We start from the raw sequence: 23,032 nt of genomic DNA, 5'->3' as shown, positions 1-23,032 counted from the left end.
GGTTTTCTGTCCAGTTAGCAGAATAATTTCACCGCTTCTTCCAGTTGGCATTAGCAACTTTATTTGCATGCCGATATTTGCTAAGCTCTCTTATCAACTTTATTTATTGTAGGTAGAATTATTAGCAAATCACACCTTAAATAAATTACTTTAATCAGCATTAAGAGGGAATGGTCACATTGAACTTGAGGAAGTGGATTTTCTTCAGTTTTAATTAGCAGAGCTAATATGGGACTTTGCACAGCTAAGAGCTGCCTTGCAACTTTTAATATGTTCTCTGGGTGAAGGATGGCCACTGATTGCAGAGTGATGAAGAAAGTGGCCCACTGGACTTTGCCTCTTTGCCTCTAGATAAAAATGATGCCAAAGGACACTGAAAGTGATTTATCTTAACAACTTTGCCATAAGTACCACTGAGTTTGTGTCTACTGCGGAATATGTTAAAAATGAAAGATTTTAATTAAACTTGTAAGATTTATTTACTAATGCTTATGATTGTCTCCATAATACAGTATCAATTATGTATTCTATATATAATATATATACATTTATATCTACTATATATACTATATATATAACATATATAAACATTTACTAACAGTTTCCAAGTGTATTATATTTTAGCAAATGACACTTAAACAATTGTTTCTTAATAATATATAGATGAATTTTAAATCTTTCCCACCAATCCACAATTATCTAAATGAGCAGTCCCCAACCTTTTTAGCACCAGGGACCAATACTCCTATGAGGATCTAATGCCCTATGATCTGAGGTGGAGCTAAGGCAGTGATGCTAACACTGGGGAGCAACTGCAAATACAGATGAAACTCTGCTCACTTGCCTGCTGTTCACCTCCTGCTGTGTGGCCTGGTTTCTAACAAACCACAGATGGTACCAGTCAGTCCACGGCCCCGGGGGTTGGGGCCCTCTGGTCTAAATGATAATACTGCCACTTCTAAATTCAAACATCCAAGTTTTGAGGGGTAATACAAAGAGGAATGGTCTCTCTGTGAATCTAATAGTGTGCTAGTCAAGCTAGGTTTTTTGGTCATTCTTATTTGATCATCTGGAAACTCTTTGCAAGGGAAAGACTCTTCTTCTAAGGGAAATAAGCCTGAACTGAATTCATGAATTGCACTGTGAAAACAGATCTTCCCTCCCATGCCTATCATCTGAACCTAGATTTTATGGTTCAAAATAAAGGTAAATGATAAGAATTTATAGAGAACCCCAACAAAATCCCATGGTGAACACTGAAATGCAATGACTAGTTGTAAAAATATGTCTCATATATCTTTATGCCTAATTTCTACCTAAAACTATGTTGGACTTCTCTCTTCTAAAGAATTGATATTAGAAATAACACAGATCCTAAACTGAGTTAAACCAATCTTTGATCCATTGATGATAGCAACTATTTCTTATTTCCTATTTTATTTTTTCTTCATCTCTTTTTAGTGTTTTTTATTACTAAAATATGTATATTTTAGGAATGCTGTGACTTCTTTCAGCTATGTTTCTATTTCTAGTTATTCAAAAGTAAAGTTCAGAAACTAACAAGAACCTAACTACATACATCTTTCTCAAAATATTTAATACAAAATTCAAGAGATAACATTACAAATTCAATCAAAATAAGCTATTAATGTCATATTTGCAGAAAATAATCAATATTTTTACATAGATTTTACTCTTAAAATCAATGTAAACTGTGTACCTGTTAAGAGGTCCTTTGGGACTGCAGGTTATACAAAACGTGACTAGAGGGGCTTAAACCAAGAAGATTTTTTTCCTCACATTAAACACATGTATGTGTTAAGATAATCCAGGGCTAGAGAAACATCTTAGCAACATAGTCAGGCATCTAAATGGTTTTTCTTTATATTCTTTCATTCTCAGCATGTTAGCTTTTGTCTTCATCTAGAATATCTTGTATTCCTAAGATCCACAATCAGAATGTGAAGAGAATGGAAAGAAAAGGGACATTAGCCTGTTTAAGCTGAATTTGCGTCTTTTTTTTTTTTTTTTCTTTTTCAGCAGTATGGTACAGGTTTTCTAAAAACCTCACCTAGCAGAATTAAATTATGTCTCATTAGATAGAATTATGTCTCATGACCACCCCTAAATGAAAGGTACTTATACTTGGGAGTTGGGTCAGCCTAACAGCGCAGTCTGCCACAATTCTTAATGGAATTATCTTTATTATCTTAATGACTGTCTTAGTCACTAGGGCTGCCATAACAAAATGCCATAGACTTAGTGGCTTAAACAATAGAAATCTATTTTCTCACAGTACTGGAGAATGAAATTCCAAGGTCAAACTGCCAGCAGATTTGGCTTATCATAAAGAAAATGATCAGTTTTCAAGGGAAGCTATAATTGACTGATAATCAATTACTATGTCACCATTCTCAGAGCTATGAGCATTTTAACGGGGGACACTGTTTTAATAGTAGAATTTTATGCTACTATTGCCAAATTTGTAAAAGTAATTTCTTACCACCCTTTGTACTGAAAAGAAATCATTTCTCATTCTGGTAGACTTAAAAAATACTTTTATAATTAATCAAACATAAAGTGATATTTTTTCACATTTTAACAGGCAAACTAAATCTTACACAATTTTGGTGACTTGGTAGTGATGAAGAATAGATACCAGAATGTAAAACTGGTAGTCTAAACACAGTTTTGCAGCAGTAAGAGCTCAAGTCTGCCTATGGACGTAACATCGACCCCTCAGCTACTCTCTCATTTCATCTCAAATACCTAGCTCCTGTGCCTACAAATGTAGGCATTCTGATTCACTTTATCTTTACCATATCATTGAATGATATGCCTTCTACTCCAGTACACTAAAATAAACTCCATATCACTGTTCTTTTTTTTTTTTATTTTCTCTCCTTTCTCCACCTCCTCCATCCTGCAAACATCAAGCTTTGCAGGTCTAATTGGAAATTCTGTGGTTCAATATAAAGTTATATTAATAGGTCAAACAGTTCCTGGCCTTGGGAAAAACAAATTTTTCCATGTTTTTTGTTGTTTTTGTTGTTGTTGTCAACATTTTATTTATTCACATTTAAAAACTTTCATGTTTAGGAAGATCTGGTAGCTAAATATTTATAGTAGCATTTGCCTTGATATTTACACTTAAGTTAAAATAATAACTACTGTTTCAAAAAGATTCTTAGTCATCTGTTCCCTTTGTGTGATTCCAAGCCACTTTCAGGCATTAGTTTCTCAAACTGCCTGAAATCCACAGTAGTATAAAGTACGACTGAATAATGTGGAAAAGTTATTTAGCCATATTCAATATATTTTTAATTTGATAATAATCCATGGGGGGGGATGGGAAGCAGAAAGGAAAACACCCTGACGATTTTCAAGATTTTCACGATTTTCACTTGCTTGCTTCTTTGACATTACCTCTTAACATCCCTATGCATAGGATGGTATGTTTTATAATCCAGGAACAGCAAAATTGAGAAACTATATTCCTTGTAGGAAGGTTGATTTCCAGCACAGACACTGAATTTACCTATTTAGACCTTCATTTCCCTGGAAAAAGAGAAGACTAATCCTGTACTAATATGGAGAAAGTGTAACTTCCCATAGATTATCAACCTTGAAAAACAAATTATTCTGTTATCCTGCAATAGATAGAGCACACAACTTTTTCTAGTCACCCATTAAGAAGAAAGAGTTTGATAGGACAGAACTATAGTATTAAAGGCAGAATTAGATGTCTCTCTGGACCCTTTGTGAAAATTAACGTCTCTAGCAATAAATCAGTAAGAATAAATCATGTATTTGGAGAATAAAGACAGTTTACTAATATCAGAATGTGTATGGAAAAATAAATTATTCTATGTATGAGATATTTTATATTTGCTTTGTGTATAGTGTCCATATAACTATATAATTTAGTAAGTGTTTTTTTACATACTTCCATGAGTTTTTCACTGTTTTCTTTTCTAATTTGGTGATAGCTATGGGATCATAACAATCACTTACTGTTGACACATTAAATAAGTTTCCAGAGCAAAGAAGGGCTAAACAAAAATTAGTAGCTTAAAATCAGTTGTAAATAAAGTACTCTAGGGACTAGCAACAGTGCTCTAGCTTATGATTTTTTCTTAATTGACCTTCTTACACTATGTAGAGGTTGTATTCAATGGCCATGGGATAAAAAAAAAAAAAAGATAATTTTGAAAAGAATATTAAAATAATGAATAAGTAAAATTAAGTTTTTGTTGTTAAAAGAACTTATTTTCTAGATAATTATGTTTAGGTGTATACATTGAAATTTGTTTAAAACCATCAATTTAAGTTTTGAAATATTTTTAAACACCAAATAGCTATAAAAACATTAGAGTCCTAAGCTATTTGGAAATTTTTCTTTGCTTCTCTTGAAGATGAGTTTTATTCAACCTTGTATCAATACTATCAAATAGACTATTTGTTCTCTGAATGAATAAATGCAATGAATCAATGAATAAGTTAGTCTGTGTTGTGTAATTATAAATATTCCTGTAACTAGATTAATAAACACAAGAAATAATGAATACAAAGGGACAAAAACTTGTACTGTGTAAATTTTTATGGCTTATGAGAACACAGAAGATTATAAATTGGAACATTAGATTTTTTCCCTAAAGAAGTATGTGGATGATGGAGATTAAGAAGGACCCGGTTTACAAAGTTTTACATGGAACACAGGCAATTCGAATTGGTTATAATAGGAAAAACAGATTTGAATTTTATACTCTACTAAAAACTTAAACCTTTCATCTTTCCAAATCACGATGGAAGATTTGTGTGTGTGTATCTACATTATACAGATTGCTAAATCATTTCTCTCCCATTCAGAGTAGCAAACAGAGCTTTAGAGAATTCTGGAGCCTTCTGTGAAGTCGTACATGCTACTAAGAAATCCAGGAACTAGGAACTGTCTTACATAGAAACATAAATTCATAAATCATAATACAGGGGATTCACAAGAACCTTAATGTTCATCTAGTTGTATGAGCTTGTCTCCTCTATCATTCTCTCTTTTAATAATATTCACTTTTTGTTTAAAATGATGTTGACAGTATATTTCACAAAGCTTTGAAAGGGAAGTTAGTGGATTACTTATTTCTTATTGAGAATATCAACAGTCAAGGAGCCCTTTATACATAAAAAATATCAAGACCCCCTCCATTTTTCCTCTACTTTCTCTCTATCCAAATTACAACACTTTTTTTTTTTTTTTTTTAACCTATACACCGATATTATGTTTTTGGAAAAAAACTATTGAGTGCCCTTGACTGTCATATGGCCCTGCTATCTATTTTCTGACAAAAAAGATTGCTTAAGATAAACTACATCAAAGCAAAATGACCATTTTTCTTTCAGTAGCTGCCCTTCAACATTTAATTGGCTTATTAATAATAGCCCTATTCAGCAAATCATCTCATTAAGATACCTAGGGGAACATTTTTGCAACTAGATTATCTTAAATCATTCCCTAGGCATTTAAATTCTGTGAATTAGGCACTCTTCAAATGCATAATTGAGATTTTGATGCCTAGGGGAGTATTTGGGAACACCCACTTTAATTTTTTTCTATTCCCTGGGAATAGCAATTAGGGAATTAAAAAGCCTCCTTGTCTAATGTTAAATGGAAAATGAAATTGATTTAAATTGGGGAAAATATCAGAACTCCCTTTGATTTTTTATGATATCACTCCAACTATCTAAAATGATGGAGGGGCTTTTCATTTATCATGCTAAGAGCTTCAACAAATAAGAGTTAAATGATTGCTATTTCAGAAGAGACTGTCTGCATGTCTTGTGCTTATCAGGAAGTTTAACCTCAAATGCTCAGTTCTCAGAAATAGTATTTTTGGAAGATTATCCGAAGGACATGGAGACTATCTTTTCCTCTGAAGAATAAATTGTATCCTGGGGTAATCCAGATCTCAGGTGTTGGCTTATTTTCTGGCTCTTTTACCCCTATCTCCGCTCAGATCCAAAGCAAAACTCAATTCTGGATTTCCACAAAAATAGTTTCTGTCACCAATAACTATAGTTACATAGAATTTATTGAATTATTGGAGTGAGAGGGAGGCTACAGGGACAACTCTACTGTTTTGTGTAGCCCCCGTCTTATCTAGCCCTTCAGTCTCCTTACCTCCTCCATTTTGTCCATATGTGTACACATATGTAACATATCCAATATTTATGTTATGTGTATTTTACTGTGTCTATATACACATGTGTATATATACACATATGTATATGTATCATATATCATATCATATATCTTATCTAAATTTACTTTTGAATGGAGTTTTTTTAAGCTTTTTTTTTTTGGTCAATATCTATGAAATGTTTTTACATTTACTTAAAACAATAAACCTGCAGTATCCGTTTTTACATCTCCCTGTGGTTGTGCATCTTTCTGAGATTTTCAATCATTGTGTTTATTTTTGGTTCTAAACTTCTGTGCAAGAATCACGCCTTCTTTTCATTTACTAGATTAGGACGAATGAAAAGTAGAATGGCACTGGAGTTTATTATTCCAGTAAGCATGGCATCACTTTCCCTGAGCAAACCTTCCTGGCCCTTGTACTCATTGGGTTTCCCTTTTACACACACTCCAAGCACACTCTGGTTTTTTAAAGCATTCGTGTTTTTCATCTGTGCTGGTTTGTAAACTCCAAGATGAGGGTATTGCACAAATCTTATTTACTGTTGTATTCATAGTTAAATAAGAGCCTCACTACCCTATAAGGTCTGAATGAATAATTGATGAAGAAACTGACGAAGAAAGGGAGTGTTAGAAAAATGGTAACTGTTTGGTACAGCTGCCCTAAGCATTTCAAAAGTACATCTAGTTTCCTTTCTTAACTTTACTAGTCATTTAATGACTTAGACAAGTCACAAGCTCTCTGGCCCAAATGTTCTGTTTTCCAATAGCTATTTCAGCCTTAAATTCTGGACAACAGTCTAGACTAATAAATTAATATACTTATAAGTTTCAAAAAAAGCAAGGGAAATTCCTCTTGTTTATATAACTTTAACTACATGTGCAAAACCATGGCTTCATTAGAAGTGCTAATATCTTCAGTTTTAGATGAAATAACAAACCTGTCCAAACAGGTTTTTTTTTTGTTTTTTGTTTTTTTTGTAATACAAGTTTTATGTAATCAAAAATAATTAAATAGGAAGAGAGAATAATATCATGGTATCAAAGCTATAATGTCTTCTTGTCTCCTTCTTAAGGAAACTTTGTTTGTAGTACCATCAGTTTAATGCAATAATGAATTTAACCTCTAGAATTTGATTTTAGAAAATAAATGGAGAAAACTTTATTATTGTTATTCTTTATTTATAGTCAAAAAATTGCAAAATAGTGGCTCAACAAAGTAATATTGGGCTGAGCTCTGAGGTTAAAAAAATATCAGTTTGTCTGTCTGTCTATTTATCTATCATCTATCTATCTATCTATCTATCTATCTATCTATCATCTATCTATCTATCTATCTCTCTATCTATCTATCTATCATCTATCTATCAATCATCTATCTCTAAGACTAGGCTACAATTTGTTTATAATTACACCTCTGGGAAATTGAGCTTTGAAATTGTAGTGAAATAATATCATCATAATAGAAAATGCTAGTGGTAATTTAAATCTATAAAAAATATCCAAACTTTATTTGCAAGACACTTTATCCCCGCCCAAACCTTAAACAATAGTACTTGACAATTATTTTAATGGATATTTAGGCTTTTTCTATATATCATATTCCATTTTTACTGTTCACATAATTATTAATAATCAACAAAGTGGCCAAACAACAAATTTATATATGTTAAATTTTTAAAAAATATTAACAAAGGTGAATTATCAAGCACTGAATCATCAGAGATTAATTATAAAATAATCATTCTCTGACTAATATAAAAATATTACATTTTTTATAGAAGAGTCTTAGAAATGACTTCATTGACATAGCAACTTCATCTATCCCTGTGGATGAAAAAATCATTTTTCAATATTAATAAAACCACCTATTCCATCTCAAACTAATTTTTTTAATCACAACTTTAGTGAATGGATTGTCACAAAATGTATATTTTTTATTGCCTTTACAGAAAGATAAAGAAGACCAGTGGCTAGAGAAAAAAGTGCAGGGAAATAAAGACCACATTATTTTGGAGCATTTACAATGGACAATGGGGTACGAAGTTCAAATTACAGCTGCCAACAGATTGGGATATTCAGAACCAACAGTCTATGAGTTTAGCATGCCACCAAAGCCCAACATTATTAAAGGTAAGCAAAACTATACACTTCCTGAGGCTGAAAATGAACATGATATCATCTTTATAATCTCTCTGGATTGTTTTTTGATATTCAAGATAAAATTTTATAGAAAGAAGTGTAAATTCTAGGTTCTAATCATGATTGTTGTGACATGTCTTACTGAAATCTCAGTCTTCCTTGCCATGGTGAATAACTTTAGTGATTAAAGTGATGGGGAGAAAGGATGGACAGAGGGCGAGGATGGAAGTTAAGAGTGACTGTTGAATATCAACATGAAAAACTTCTGTTGAGACCAGAAACTTTTCAGAGAAGACAACTTCTCCGACAAAGATGTGGAGTTGATCCGCAATTTCTGGGAAAATGTGGCCAAAAATAATGAGGAGCCCATCTATGCCTGACTAAGCAAGTTGATTTTGGAAACATAAAATCAATGACACAGTGACGCAGAAACAGCCACAGACACAGTCCTAGAAAGAACTGTAACTAGAGTTTTAAGGAGACTCACAATGTTGCAGGACACTCTGAATCAGTGTTCACAGCACACTGGTAGGTTCTACCCTTGATAGGTAACAGCGTTTATGTCATTTTATGTTAATGCTATTATTAAGTCCACAATAAGGATATGAAAATATTTTTCAGGTACATGCTACAGAGGTAAAGATGCAAGAATTTATTTTGAATCACAGTTATATTTAGCTGTTAGTGAGTTGTCATACTGGACATATTTTAACATTTATTGTCCATTTAAATATCATACTTAGTATTTGATGATAATTTTTATATATATGTATAAACATATATACTCTTGATATATATATAGAGAGAGAGAGAAATGAGAGCTACATATTCATAAGCATGGCTTAAGTCATATTATATAGTAGAGTATTGATATTGTTATATAACACTTTTGAAACTAGAAAAAATAAAATTTGGTAGTTTAGTCATGCTATTTAACCTTCTTGTAATTTCAAATAGATATTAATCTCATTATGATTTTGTTATATTGTACATCAGTTTTGTAAAATTGAAAGCAGCTTTACACAATTAATCTTTCTATTAAAAAGTAATTACAGTATAAAATCATACTGGTTATATGACAAAAGTAATTGCTATTATGGCTTTTTATTGCTAATATTAATTATTAAGTGCTTCCAATTATAATTTGAAATAGAAAGGAGCATCTAGAAATAACATGGATATCCTATATTGTAGTGGCATTTTTAAAAATGTACAAAACAGTTCTGCTTTTATTACTTCATTTTACTCTTAAACAGAGTTGAACAACAAAGAGTTATCCTCATTTTACAGATATGATTTTGAGAGTGTAAATGATATGTCCAAGGTCAGAGCTACTTTAAGTCACATGATGAACCTAATCTCCTTACAAGATGGTAAATAAGAATGGTTGAATGTACTATCAAGTTCATTGCCCCTATGAGTTTGAAACATCAATAACTGCCTCTAAAATTATAACGTATTATGTTTATAGTAATTATCCTCTGTGCAGACATCAAGAACATGATATAAATGTGATTCTTAATCTGAGTCAGGATCTTCAAAGGAGGATTATAACAGTGTACTTCATCTTTCTAAATCTTTAAGTTAGCTCCTATATTTGGAAGAAATAATTATTTTTATCAGGATAAAATTTAGTTTTATGAAGAAGGCAACATTTTAATAACATTTCATAGATAAAACACAAACTGTAAAAAAAAAATAGATTTCAGGCAGGTTAGTTTGTTATACTCCCAGAGCCCCTATATTTATAAGAAATTGTTAATGAAACCAACAAGTATAGACAAAAAGGTAAATAAATGTAAAATAATATATATAAAGACACAAAAATAGTGAAAGTATTCTATAATGCATTTAACTATAAAATCATTTTTGTTTGTTTGTTTCAATTTTGGAAAGTGAGCTCGTGGGCAGAACCAACAAGGAAAATGGACAGAATTCTGGTTTATAGTTTCAGTTTTGCTCTTGTCACTTAATTTCTCTTGATATGCATTTTCTCATCTCTAAGCTAGTTTCTTCTGGTTTTGCAATGTTAAGATTTATTCATTTACTTATTCCAGTTATTTATTGAGGTCTTGCTGTATGACAAGTAGTGAGATGAGTATAGGAAATATCTGTGAAAAATGCAGAACTGGCCTCTCCCTTCAAGGACTTTACCATCTAGTAGGGGAGATAGGCTTTAAATAAGAGTTAGAATAGCCACCAAATAATTAAAACTAAGAGATGTGCTGGTGCAGTATGCTGCCATGAGGGGGGTTGGCAAGGGTACCTAACTTATATTGGTAAGTTGGGGGTTAGGAAAATCTTCCCTTAGAAGGTGATTTTCCAAAAGAAACTTGTAGGGAACAACCCTTCCATGTAAAGTGTATTATATGGAAGAAATCTCTGAGAGGAGGAAGAAATTGATCTGCTTTAGAAACTAGAAAGAGCATGTCTAGAAGAGAGCCTGGAGGTACGTGAACAAAGATAAGGATAGAGAGGGACCTGCAACCCAGACAATCCAAGGTCTTTTAAAAACCATGTAAATAATTTTAAAACAAATCCTAAAACCAGTAAGAACTCATCTGAAGCAGGGAAGTTATATTAATAGATAGACATTATAGACAGATTACTCTTACTCGTCTGGGTACAAGCAAGACATGGGTAAATAGAAATGCTTGCAAAAAAGTAAGAGCAGTAGGAAAAGAAAACAATGAACAAATTCCAGGCCCATTGTAGATGTAGACTCAACTGCTTGTGTAACAGATTGGATTCAGTAGATATCGATGACTTTTGAGTGTCTTGCTTGAACAACTGAACACATTGTTGACAACATTTCTCAGAGTAAAGAATTTTGGATTTGGAGAATGAAGAATAACATATGATCAGTCTGGTATCTATTAAGTTTGGAAAGTCAAACAGTAGTTAGATACGTGTGTATGGTGATGAAAAGTCCATGTTTTGGAAACATATTACGACGTCGTCAGCTTACCAGTGAATGATATTTGAAGCCTGGGTGAGGGTAAAACCATACAATGGCCAATGCCTGAGTTCTTTGAAAAGGAGTTGATATCTGTAGTACTGATTTGTTTCCCCTGGTACCTAGGAGGGTGACTGGCACAGCATAGAAGTTCAAGGAGCGCTTCTTGAGTTTACTGAATGCAGAAGGTTAAGAACTGTGTACTAAGAAACCATAATATTATACAGGAAGAGGAAATCAACTCCCTCTTCAATACTGGAGACTAAGATGTAGAGTTCCTGGAAAATCATGAGACTCTAGTATCTTGGAAGTTAAGAGAGAGTCATGTCATAAGAAGAAAAAGTTTAAGTTGCATTTGACACTTCAAATGCTAAGAGGTCAATGGAACTTAATCAAAAGAGTTTGTGAAGTGTCCTTATTACATCCAGCTTTACTGAAGTGGTTGGGAGAGAAATGAAGGAGGAATGGGCTCAGGATTGTATGTGAGGTTAGGAGGTTTAGTCTCCATGTTTATTTAATGCTTTCATAGCTTCGCTATGAAGGTGAGCAGAGAAAAAAAATAGTGTTATAAGGACTTTTATGATGAAAAAGGTTACAGTGTGTTTTACTGCAGATGCAACAGCCAAAGCAGTCAGGGGAAATCAGACATACAGATATACAGACAAAGCTATCTGAGAAGATAGAAGGTAGAATTCATCTCCTCTAAACTGTGCAGTTGATACAAAGCCAGAGTAGCTTACTGGAAATCATGAGGTGGGGGGGTGGGGGTGGGGGGACGGAGGATGAGATACTTATTTTATCTATAGAAATAATACAAACTAATGTCTAATTTGCTGTGATTGAATCCACTGACTGCTAAGGTCTTATGGAAAGCCACATTAAAGACAAGCCCTTATAGTTCAAAAACTGTAGATTTCACTCTAAAAGATTTCTTGGGGCAACTTTAAAGGCTGTTATGGATGATGTGAATTTGGGAGCCTTTAAACACGCAATATTCTGTGGAATTAAAATTATGTATTTGCAAAATAAGAAAAAACTATATATGCTTTTATCATACTCATAGTTATATAGTTTCTTATTTCATTTTTAAATAAATATGATCAATACAAACTCATACCTGAAATGTTATCTATAATAAACTAGCAGATATTGTCTTTTTTATTTAATTTGAGAATATACAGAGTTTAAAGTTAATTGAGTATTTTTTTTTCTGTTTCTTTTTTGTTTTATTTTATTTGTATAACGTGCATTGTAGACTATGCAAATAAAGTTTATGGACTTTTTAGTTAAAAACCCCATTACTTGTGTGCATTCAACTATAGTTAATTTTTTTGTAAACAATAGACTAAATCTAGAGTACATTTATTTTTTTGGACTAAAGAACTATTTTTTAAAACATGCTCACCTTATTTTCATATATTCTAATGATAATAATGGCTTTTCTGTATATGTATCTCAGTGTATACTACATTTCTACCCAATATATGATGCTGATTAAAAATGTATTTAGGGATTAATACTTTCTCATTCTCACTAAAGATGTGTTTATGATTTACATAGAAATAGTGTTCAAATTTACAATATGTTCCCTTTAGGAATATTCAAGCAGCATAATTCAATCTCATTTTAACTTAAAAACAATGATAATATTGGATAGTTATGACAAATTAATTCCTATAAAATGATTATAAAACTATCAGTGGAACTAGAGCCTGGTAAAATGGCATTTATTGATTTGTTCTATAATTTTAAATGATTAAAAATACTACTAACTTGATAGATTGCATATACTCTAATGTTTTAAAAAGTCCTTGGAAATAAATTTATTTTGGAAAACACTTTCCACCATTTCTTTTGACTTACAACATTTTAAAAATCGTTTTAACAAAAGAAACACCTTAGTATCTTTTATTAATTGCTTACTTTATCATCTCTTGCTACTATAAATTGAAGACATGTCTAATTTTATCATTGACTTTCAATATAATTTGGTGACAAATAATTCCATCATACATTCTTAACATCCACTGGTAAAATAATTCTATCTTGTGAAATCAAGCATGTAAGATCCATCCATGAGAGTTCTTCAAATTCAACAAGCTAACAAAGACATGATATAAATCACTACAAATAATAAATTGCTAATATTTTTTCAGTTAACTTGTATTTTTCTGGGATTTTTAATTATATTTCCAATAAAATATGATGTAAAATTATTTTGATGACATTCACTCTAGTTCCAAGCAACAATAGTATACCCTTTCATCTCTGAATAACACAGCATGAACAGAAAACAACATTCCAGTGCATGGCTAATACTAAAATGTTTTCTTAATGTTAAATTTATGATCTTTTTTAGAATATAAATTAGAGAAATTCTAAAACTTTTGAAATTGAAATTCAGTTATTTGTGGAAAACTTCATTTTACTGTATAGGAAATCTCAGTCAAATCTAAATATAAATACTACATGCAAAACATTTCTTTGGTTTAGCATATAATGAAAAACTTAATCTATAAATTATTTTTATGATCTTTGGTTCTCAAAATTATTTTTAATGAGGTGAAATGACATAAGCCTAAAGTTTGCCTTTGGTCAGTTGAATCAATGTTCCTTACTTCTATTCTTATTGTAAATTTGTATTGTGTGAATATGTAATTTTCCCATATATCTTGGTAGTTTATTCACTATTAAAAATATGACCACTTTTATTAAGTATTTTTTCTAAGAAATTTAAAAAAAAACTCATAAACATTACAGAATAGGATGAGCTCATATTTAAAATAGCAGTTTGAATTTACCAATAGCACAGTGAAATGACTGGTGACTCTTCTCCGATAAGTTGTATATTCATTATAGAATAATTAAGTATGCTAAGTGAAATAAGTCAGCCAAAGAAAGAAAAATACCATATGATCTCACTTATAGGTGGAATCTAAAGAACAAAACAAACAAACAAAACAGAAACAGACTCATAGATACAGAGAAAAAAACTGATGGATGCCAAATGGGAGAGGTTTGGTGGGTGGGTGAAAAAGGTGGAGAGATTAAGAAGTAGAAATTGGTAGTTACAAAATAGTTCCAGAGATGTAAAGTACAGCACAGAGAATATAGTCAATAATATTGTGATAACTCTGTATAGTGCCAGGTGGATACAAGACTAATCAGAGGGATCACTTTGTAAATTATATAAATCTCTAACCACTATGTCATATACCTGAAACTAATATAAAATAATATTGACTGTCAACTGTAATTGAAAAAAAATGGTGTTCACATTTGAACAATCAATGATAGAACCAATATCTAAGTTATATGAAATAAATATTATTAATATTGAGCCTCAGCTGTGTTTTTGATATGTGGCAATTATTTAGAAATGATTTATAAAAGATTTTTGCCATTCTTAGTCTTGTGTCAGAATAATTGGTAGTGGCTTTGTGTAAATCTTGCATTAATTATTTTCTCTTTTTTTCTTTCCTACTGTCACTTTTTTTCTTTTCCTTTATTCTCATGTTTTTAACTGCTCTTTTTTCCTTAATTATTTTATCCTTATTCTATTTTCAAAACAATTTTCATTATGCAGATAAATGCTGTGAAGCGAATAAAGGTGAAAATGGAAGCCAGTCATGGCAGCTGAATGCTGCTGGGTTTTCTTTTATGATAGCCATAAGTTTGTCTTGCATGTTTTAATGTTATTGTTGTATCATAAGATGTTTCCTTTTATGCCCTGCAAATTTATAAAACTAATCTAAAATTATATTAAAAGATTTTCTAAGACCCAACTAATCATGCATGTATTCACTCATAAACAATTAGCCTGTTTTCCCTTTCCCAAACTGTCAGCCTATAAAGTACATAATTTGTCAGAAAAATCACGGAAAGAAATCGAATCAGTTTTTTTTCTTTCAAGTACCAGTTCACTGCATAACTTGCTTCATTCTAAAATTTCCTTTAATTTCTAAAGTTGACCTTGTTCAATATCACGTCACTTTACTTGTAACTTAAGCATTGTTACATCTAATCTTCTTTCATTTGATTATTTTGCAAATATAATTCAATATCCATGACCATACATTGTATAATTAGTAATTTTATTATGTAGAATTGTGGATCTATTATATTGGTTTTAATTGTTATTATTTTAAATGTAAGTTTCCAACTTAAAGAATATTTATAATATTTCATGGTGTTTACTATTTATATAAAAAAATAGACCTGATAACTTTTATTATATTATATAATATATCATATAATGTACCCCTATTGTGGCTGCCTGTTTTCCTTTTATTGATCTTAAATTTCATAAGGAATAAAAGTGAAACAGTTTCTTCTTTTAAATTAGAACATTAATGAAAAAAATATCCAGCCTTTTATTTTTTTAAGTTCAATTGCCCCACAGTAAATGATACATTTAATTTGAATGTATTTAAAAAGTTGCACTCCATTCACTGGACTTGGATTGTGTTTTGAATTCATGTCCAATATTGATGTTCTAATGACTATATACTAATTTATTACATTTTCCTGGATACCTAAGTGTCAATTACTTTGCAAGGATCAGAGAGAAGTAAGTATTATAGCTACAACTTTCAAGAAGATAAAATAAAGATGAGAAGAAGTTGTTACTGGATTCCAGCTTTTAAAGGGAGCTGGGTTTGAGGGAGTAGCATGAGTAATGATTTTCGTTTTATTATTTTCATTCATCGTAAAATGAGAAAATGGCACTTTGTGTTTTCACTCGCAACTACATCCTAGCAAGTGATTCTCTCTACTATTCAGGCCAATTTGGAAACAATCAGATTTACACCTAATCCCAAGAGTGACCATACCTTACATGGTAAAATCAAATTATCAGATCTAGGCTTTGAGGTTCATTCATCAAAAACTATTTTGTTGCATGAAAGTTTTCTCTGTTTCTCTAAAGAATATCTACCACATTCTATCATGTAAGATCTAAGGCTCGACTTGCCTTTAGGAGTGTGTTTAAATTATCTTTTCCAAACTCTTTGCCTTTTGCTGCTGTCCTCCTTTGTTCTGAAATAGCAACAGACCTGTACAATGCAGAAGTGATTAAGCACACTTCTGTTCCCCTCCTTTCTTCCCTATTGAGACAAAGGGATTTGCGTTATGGGTCTCTGATCTATTTATCAGTAATGTTTCAAAAATCACCACAGCCAATTTTTTGTTTATTAAAGAATTAATTATAATTGTATATTATATTTCATGATGTCTGAGTTTGGACAAGATATGTAGATATGTTGATTACTAGTATGTAGTAAGTTTTGGGAAAATAGGAGTTCCAATAACACTCCAGGAACAATTTTTTTCATTCATTATAACCACTGGATCTTTCTAATAAATTATAAATATTTCCACAAGAAAGTCATGTAGAAATTACTTTGACTTAGTATATGATGACAAAAAAACTTTTATGGAGAACATGGAATATGTCTTTAGTAAAATAACAGTTTATTATTTTTTTGAAATTTTATATTCTATAATTTAAGATCACCAACAGTGATATGAAGAACACTCAAAGTCAAATATACATGACACCTAGACTGACATGATAACAGTTCAGAAAAGAACTTAAAATTAAAATTCTATCTTAGCAGAATTATTTCCATTTTAATGAGTCGTTCATTTAACATCTAAGTATAATCAAGTTGTTAATCCTGAAACTAATAAGCAATCTATCATTTGGCCAAATTTTATTCTTAGTTGAATAGTTATTTTACAGCTCTGAGATATGCATAAATTCTTTAAAAATATTCTCAGACATCTTAAAATAATAGGCTCTGTGCTTTGCCTTACTTTAATAAGAAATTAAAAAGCACAAAACTAAACAATACAGCTATCACATTTCAATAAATGAGACTTTAGAGATTGTAAAAAAAATTAATAATATGTTTCTGAATTATCTTTTTTTCTATCTGAGCTTTACTTTTGTTGTTTGCATCCATAAAATCTGACAGTAATTTTTGTCTAATCAATATATGTGTATAGGTCTAAATAAATGCGATTATTGATAAGAAGACTTAAAATTTAACTTATTTTAAATAGTATTATCCAATGATTTTTTTCATCCAGTGGATTTTTAAATAAAAAACTGTGTCTGAAAATGTATAAATATGAATTTGTGTGTAAGGTGATTTTTGTGTTAATCTGTTTATTAATATGGTATACCTACACTAAAATTTAAAATTACAAATGATTTTAGTGATTCAAGATGGATTTTTATATCACTAATACAATGTTTTGGTCTTGCTTTCAAGAAAAGTTAGTTGATATTAGATACAATGTTTATAGTAGTTAATTAATAAATATCCATAGTCATGTAAAATTATCTGAAAACTTCAACCTCTGGTTTTGGTTATATTAGTAGCATTAAGAACTTAATGATCTATTATGATAATAATTAAATTAAATATTATCATCTGTAATTTTCTTTAGCTACATATTATGATTTCACTTAAATAAAGATACAGGATCATTAAGGCCATACCTAAATGTATCATTTTATTCATTTTATTATAGTTCAAATCTCTAGGCATAATTTAATATCATTTAAATAACTTTTGAGTAAGTAAATAAATAAGTAAAATAAGTAAATAAGCTCTCTTATTTTGGTATGTTTTCTTTCATCCTCTCTTCTAATTTTTTTTTTTTTCTAATATTTCCTCCTTTCCCCTCTCTCCTTTTCTCCCTCTCAATATTTGGCCATGAATCAATAAGATGTAGTTCTTATATTCCTTTTTTGTTAATCATGGGTACGTTTTAAAATTTCAGCATTTGTGGTATGTACATGCACGCACACATATATGCATATATATATGTATACATACATATATATATACATGTATATATGTTATAAAAACTTTACTAAAGCTAATGCATTGAATGAGTAGTGCAAATTTATATATTTCAAATGATTGGAAATACAAATATTCTACAAATAGCTCTTGAAATGATTTTAAAATAAATTGAAATGGGTAAAAAGTCAATTTTCAAATCAGCTATGTAATTAAAAAACAAAAAGTACTATTTAATCACTATTAATACTTGATAGTTAACCTTAGAATTCAGAAGATTTTAGAATAAATTTTAGGTCTTAACTAAAGAAAAAATCTTCTAACATCTCATTAACATGTTCTCTTTCAAATTACCATCTAAATTGGACTATTATTCTAGAGTTAACATTTTTAAGTTTTAAATTGTAAAATTGTAGTATTATCTCTTTTAATTATACTTAAGAACTTCATAAAACACATAAAAATTCTAAAAGTATAGAAGGAGCATCTCAATTTTTATGTAAGGCAAAGGATTTGGTAAGTGTAAATATAATTGAATTCCTCTGGAAAAATACAGAGATGGCAGTTTAATATCAATGTTTTGTTTTCTGAACACCTTTGATTTTGTTGTCTAAGATTATGAACTAGGTAAAGAACTCTGGAAGTATCCTGCCTTCTAAGGGTCTACTAACTATTTTCAAAGCTTAAAATATTTGTTCCTAAATGTTATTGAAAGAGTGGAGTGTTCAATTACATCAGTTTTAGCTATTATTAAACAAAATCGAGATTAAAAATAAAACAAAACAGTAGCCAAGAAAAACATTTAACACATATTCAAGAATTCTGTTAGTATATTTGAGATGATCTGAACTGCGATTGGTGTCCTCCTATCTTCATTGGTAGACTGTTAATTTACCCACTTTTTAAAGACTTGTTCATTCAAGTGGAAATAAATATTATATTAAATGTGAACTAATCTAATGTTGGCTATATTAAGCCTAGGTATATCGCTAAATTTTTAATTTGTGTATGTTCAAATTATGTTCAGTAATTTCTTATCATTCCATTTTAAGTAGTAAAAATATAAAGTTACTCATTGCAAACATTGCATAGTATTAAGAGGTAGCATCATTTTTAAAAGGTATGCCATATTTTAAAAAATTCTATGTATTTACTAAATGGTCACTATGAAATAAATCTAGCTAATCTTTTTTTCTAAAAGCAAGCAAATAAAAATTGCTGTTTTAAATAACATCCACAATTCATGAACTTCTTTCAAGAATATTTTTATCTCACATCTTACATTGATCTTATATATTACTTTTCTGTTATAAGTGAATATTGAATTATTTAAATTGCATTTGTTTTCATCATAGCTTATTTCTTGAAGAAAATGTATGTTATCAATGTATTGTCTTCAATATCATCTCTTATTTAAAACCCCCAACATAATATTCAGCACTATTTGTAATCCTATGCATGTGTTTCATAGTATATTAAATGTCATTTTATTTTCTGTATTTCTGTGTCTCCATTGTTGTAATAAAGAAAACTGAGGAAAAGCTTTGTTATATGTGTTTTCTTTATTACTGGTACAAACCTTTTCTGTCCTTGTTGTGTGTTTCATTTCTAACTTGGTCACATCCAATATTTCAATGTAATAAATGCATAATCATTGAGTGATTTCTCTTTTGGAAGAAATAATACATCACTAGCACACTCATATTTAAATATAATTTAGAAACAATACCAAATACTATTACTTTCATAGTAAACTAGTTCTAGGATCTTCTTGGTAACTTTTATTTCTAGTGAGAGCCCAAAATAATTATGGAAAATTAAAACACATATATATAGCTAATAGTTTTAATAATGTAAGGATTGTTGAGTAGTCTCCATTGCTAGCATTTATAAAAACAGACATAAATGCTTAGAGTGATTTTTCTCTAATTACTTTGGTTAATATATTACTAAGTCAAAACAATAATAATGTAATTCAGTTTGAGCACCATAAGAATAAAGTTATAGGACCAGCCAGAGTCTGAAGCTAAAATTACTTTGGAAGTGTGCAAATAATAATAACAAAAATACAAAACAAAGCACCTTTTGTTTTTTAACATATACTGTATCACATACTATGTGGAATGCATTAAGTGCAATATTTTATTCACTCATAAAATTCCTCTGAAGTATCATTTCTTCCATAATTTGGATGAGAATAGTGAGGCCTAGAGAAGAGGTATAATTTGCACAGTGAAGAGTCACAATTAGGAGCCCAGTCCAGTGCTCTTAATAGAACATTATATTACTTTTTTGTTTTAGCAGTGGATTTGGGTTCAAATAATAATTTTAAAAATATAAATGACTCATTAGTTTTTATAAAATGAAAATACAATTTCTGACTTACACATGAATATTAATCTCTTATACAAACACAGTCATGTGTTGCACTGCCGGATAAAAGTGAAATAGTGTAGAAATTACTTAATCTTTCTTATTCTATAACAGCCCACTCCAGAATATAGATCTTAATATACATACCATCTATTAAAACATGTTTGTATAAATTTCAAAATGAAAATTTTAATATGTATGTATTTTGTTATAATATTTGAATTTTTTCAATTGATACAATAGTTATAGTAAATTTTGTTCATTGTTTTTCTTTGTTGTTCTTGTTTTTATTTTTTCTTGAAGCCCCATAAAAAGATGATATCAAATGGGAAGTGTCTAGAATTGTTTAGCATTTTTATAATGACTGTCACAATAACTTTATATTACTTTATTGTTTTGATCCACTGTGAATAAACTAAAGAAATTTGAGGAAATCTAATATTCTAACCAAACAGCATTATTATATCAAGAAACTGAAGATCAGAGAAGCCAAGTATCTAGTCATTGACATAATCAAGCAACTTGAAATCTCAGGTTATTTTTATCCTTGTTTTGCCAGATTACACTGAAACAAAGAGGCATAACTAAATCTCTATTCTGTATCTATATGGTCTATGTCTTTGACCTAGTTCCTTTGGTTTCTTCTTTATTAGCCAATAGAGAAAACTCTGTGACAAAGTAGAGGCCATGCATTAACCAACCAGAGTTCCTTCCAGTAATCATGGTACATCTATTGGTCAACTGTAACCTTTCTCACTTCAATCTTATACATGTAACTGCTTTCCCATGATCAATGTAATAAACTTACGCTGAGTTTATAGTCTTAAAAGAATATCAAATAAAATTTTATCATTTTCTGATTTCTAGACATTTTCTGAAAACACCTTATAAAATGACTTATTTACATAGTTGGTAGAATAGTTTTTTCTATTATATAAAATACTATTTTTGCTTACTGTCTAATAAAAACTAAAATAAATATTTCCATCTCAGCAGCTATCTTTCTCATTTTAAGAAGTCTAAATAAATAGCTTCAACACATTTGCATAGTGACTATACACTTGTTTTCTACTGATTTCTCAGTTATTATTAAAAAGAAAAATATTAAATATTGAAAAAAACTTAAAATGCGGGCCTTTTTTTCTGTTTAAATATGGTTAAAACTAAAGTAAAATGTATCTCTTCAAACTAGAATTTGTTTTGAAGGATCCATTAACAATAAGCTTGAATTTGCTATTGTTTATTTGCTAGTGTTTCTATATAATTTCACAAAGGCTAAACTGGGTATGTATGTTACATGGAAAGTTAAACAAATCTCTGATGCTCTTGAAAAGTGATGAGAATATTAATTTTAAATGCCCTGATATGTTCAGAATGTTTAGTTTTAATAATATAACTTGATTTTTTATATAAATCTTATGAAAAAATTGAAGTCTCTAAGACACAATACAGTGACTGACTGGAAATTTTGTAAAACCTATTATGTTATAAATTCCTTGAAGAATAATGATTACATATTTGTTCACTTTTTTTATTTATTGTCTTATACATTTAGAAAATTCAAAGGTAGATATATTTAAGAATTTTATAATAAATAGATTTAATGGTTTGGAATTTCTATAAGCAATTTGTAAATATCAACCATAGTTTAATTTTATATGGGTGTGATTCAGTTTTGTAATACAGTGTTTAAAAAATAGTATCTTCTGCTTGCACAAAGAAAACTTCTATTTTATATGTATGGGACAGCCTTTTAATATTAACAGAAAAATAGAATTGGCCAGGTAATGGTTGAACCAAATAACTAAAATTAATATCATTCAATTCTTTAACAGTAGTCAATATCTGTTTTGATTATATTCATTCCATTTTAAGAAATTTCTCTTCCTTATAGCCAATAAAAACCTACATTATCTTTTGGGAAATAACTAAATCAAAGCAAACTGAACACATACATAAATTAAACTGCACATGGAGAACATATAGTTAGTAAGGTAAGAATAAACTTCAAAAGTAATAGTTAGAATAGATAATTATGAACATAAAAATATTTTATATCTTTTATTCCAGTTCTCTGAGAGGATTTTATGGCAAATGGTTTCCATTTTAGCATGCTTAACAATTTGAAATGTCAGTGTAGACAAGAGCATAGATATTCTGTGCAGATTTTAGATATTTCACAATTTTTCTTGGTTCATAGTTGTACCAGACTTATAACATTTAAAAATACTCATTTCTAAAGTTTTTAGTTATTTGAAACATTTATCAGAAAAGTGCTGTTATCTACTGCTTATGTTTAGCTATCATTCTTTTCAAAACTAACATAGCTTATTTTCTTTAATTCCCTTTCTTATGTTAAAATATCTTACTTTAAATCTTATTCAGAATTTGACATGTTTCCATCAACATTCTCAATAGAATAATATCTTTATATTTTAGATGATTTACTTTTTACAGGGAATTGTTTTAAAAAGATAGATATTGAAATCTCAAGGGGATTGAGTAGATATTTTAAAAAACAGGGTGAAAGTGGTGGATCATTTGAAATGTCAT

General features: G+C 29.9%; 1 protein-coding gene across 1 annotated transcript in view; it reads left to right on the top strand.

Moving 5' to 3' along the window:
- NCAM2 (neural cell adhesion molecule 2) overlaps window positions 1–23,032 on the top strand; it is a 445,018-nt gene that overhangs the window by 402,391 nt on the left and 19,595 nt on the right. Inside the window, exon 15 of the mRNA XM_011358219.2 lies at window positions 8,146–8,326. Coding sequence (XP_011356521.1) covers window positions 8,146–8,326 — 181 coding nt within the window. The remainder of the gene's footprint in view (window positions 1–8,145; window positions 8,327–23,032) is intronic.

Source organism: Pteropus vampyrus, unplaced genomic scaffold (genome assembly GCF_000151845.1).
Source record: "Pteropus vampyrus isolate Shadow unplaced genomic scaffold, Pvam_2.0 Scaffold38, whole genome shotgun sequence".
In the NCBI taxonomy this organism is placed as follows: domain Eukaryota; kingdom Metazoa; phylum Chordata; class Mammalia; order Chiroptera; family Pteropodidae; genus Pteropus; species Pteropus vampyrus.
The sequence above is the reverse complement of the archived record's forward strand: the minus strand, read 5'-3'. Positions and strand labels throughout refer to the sequence as shown.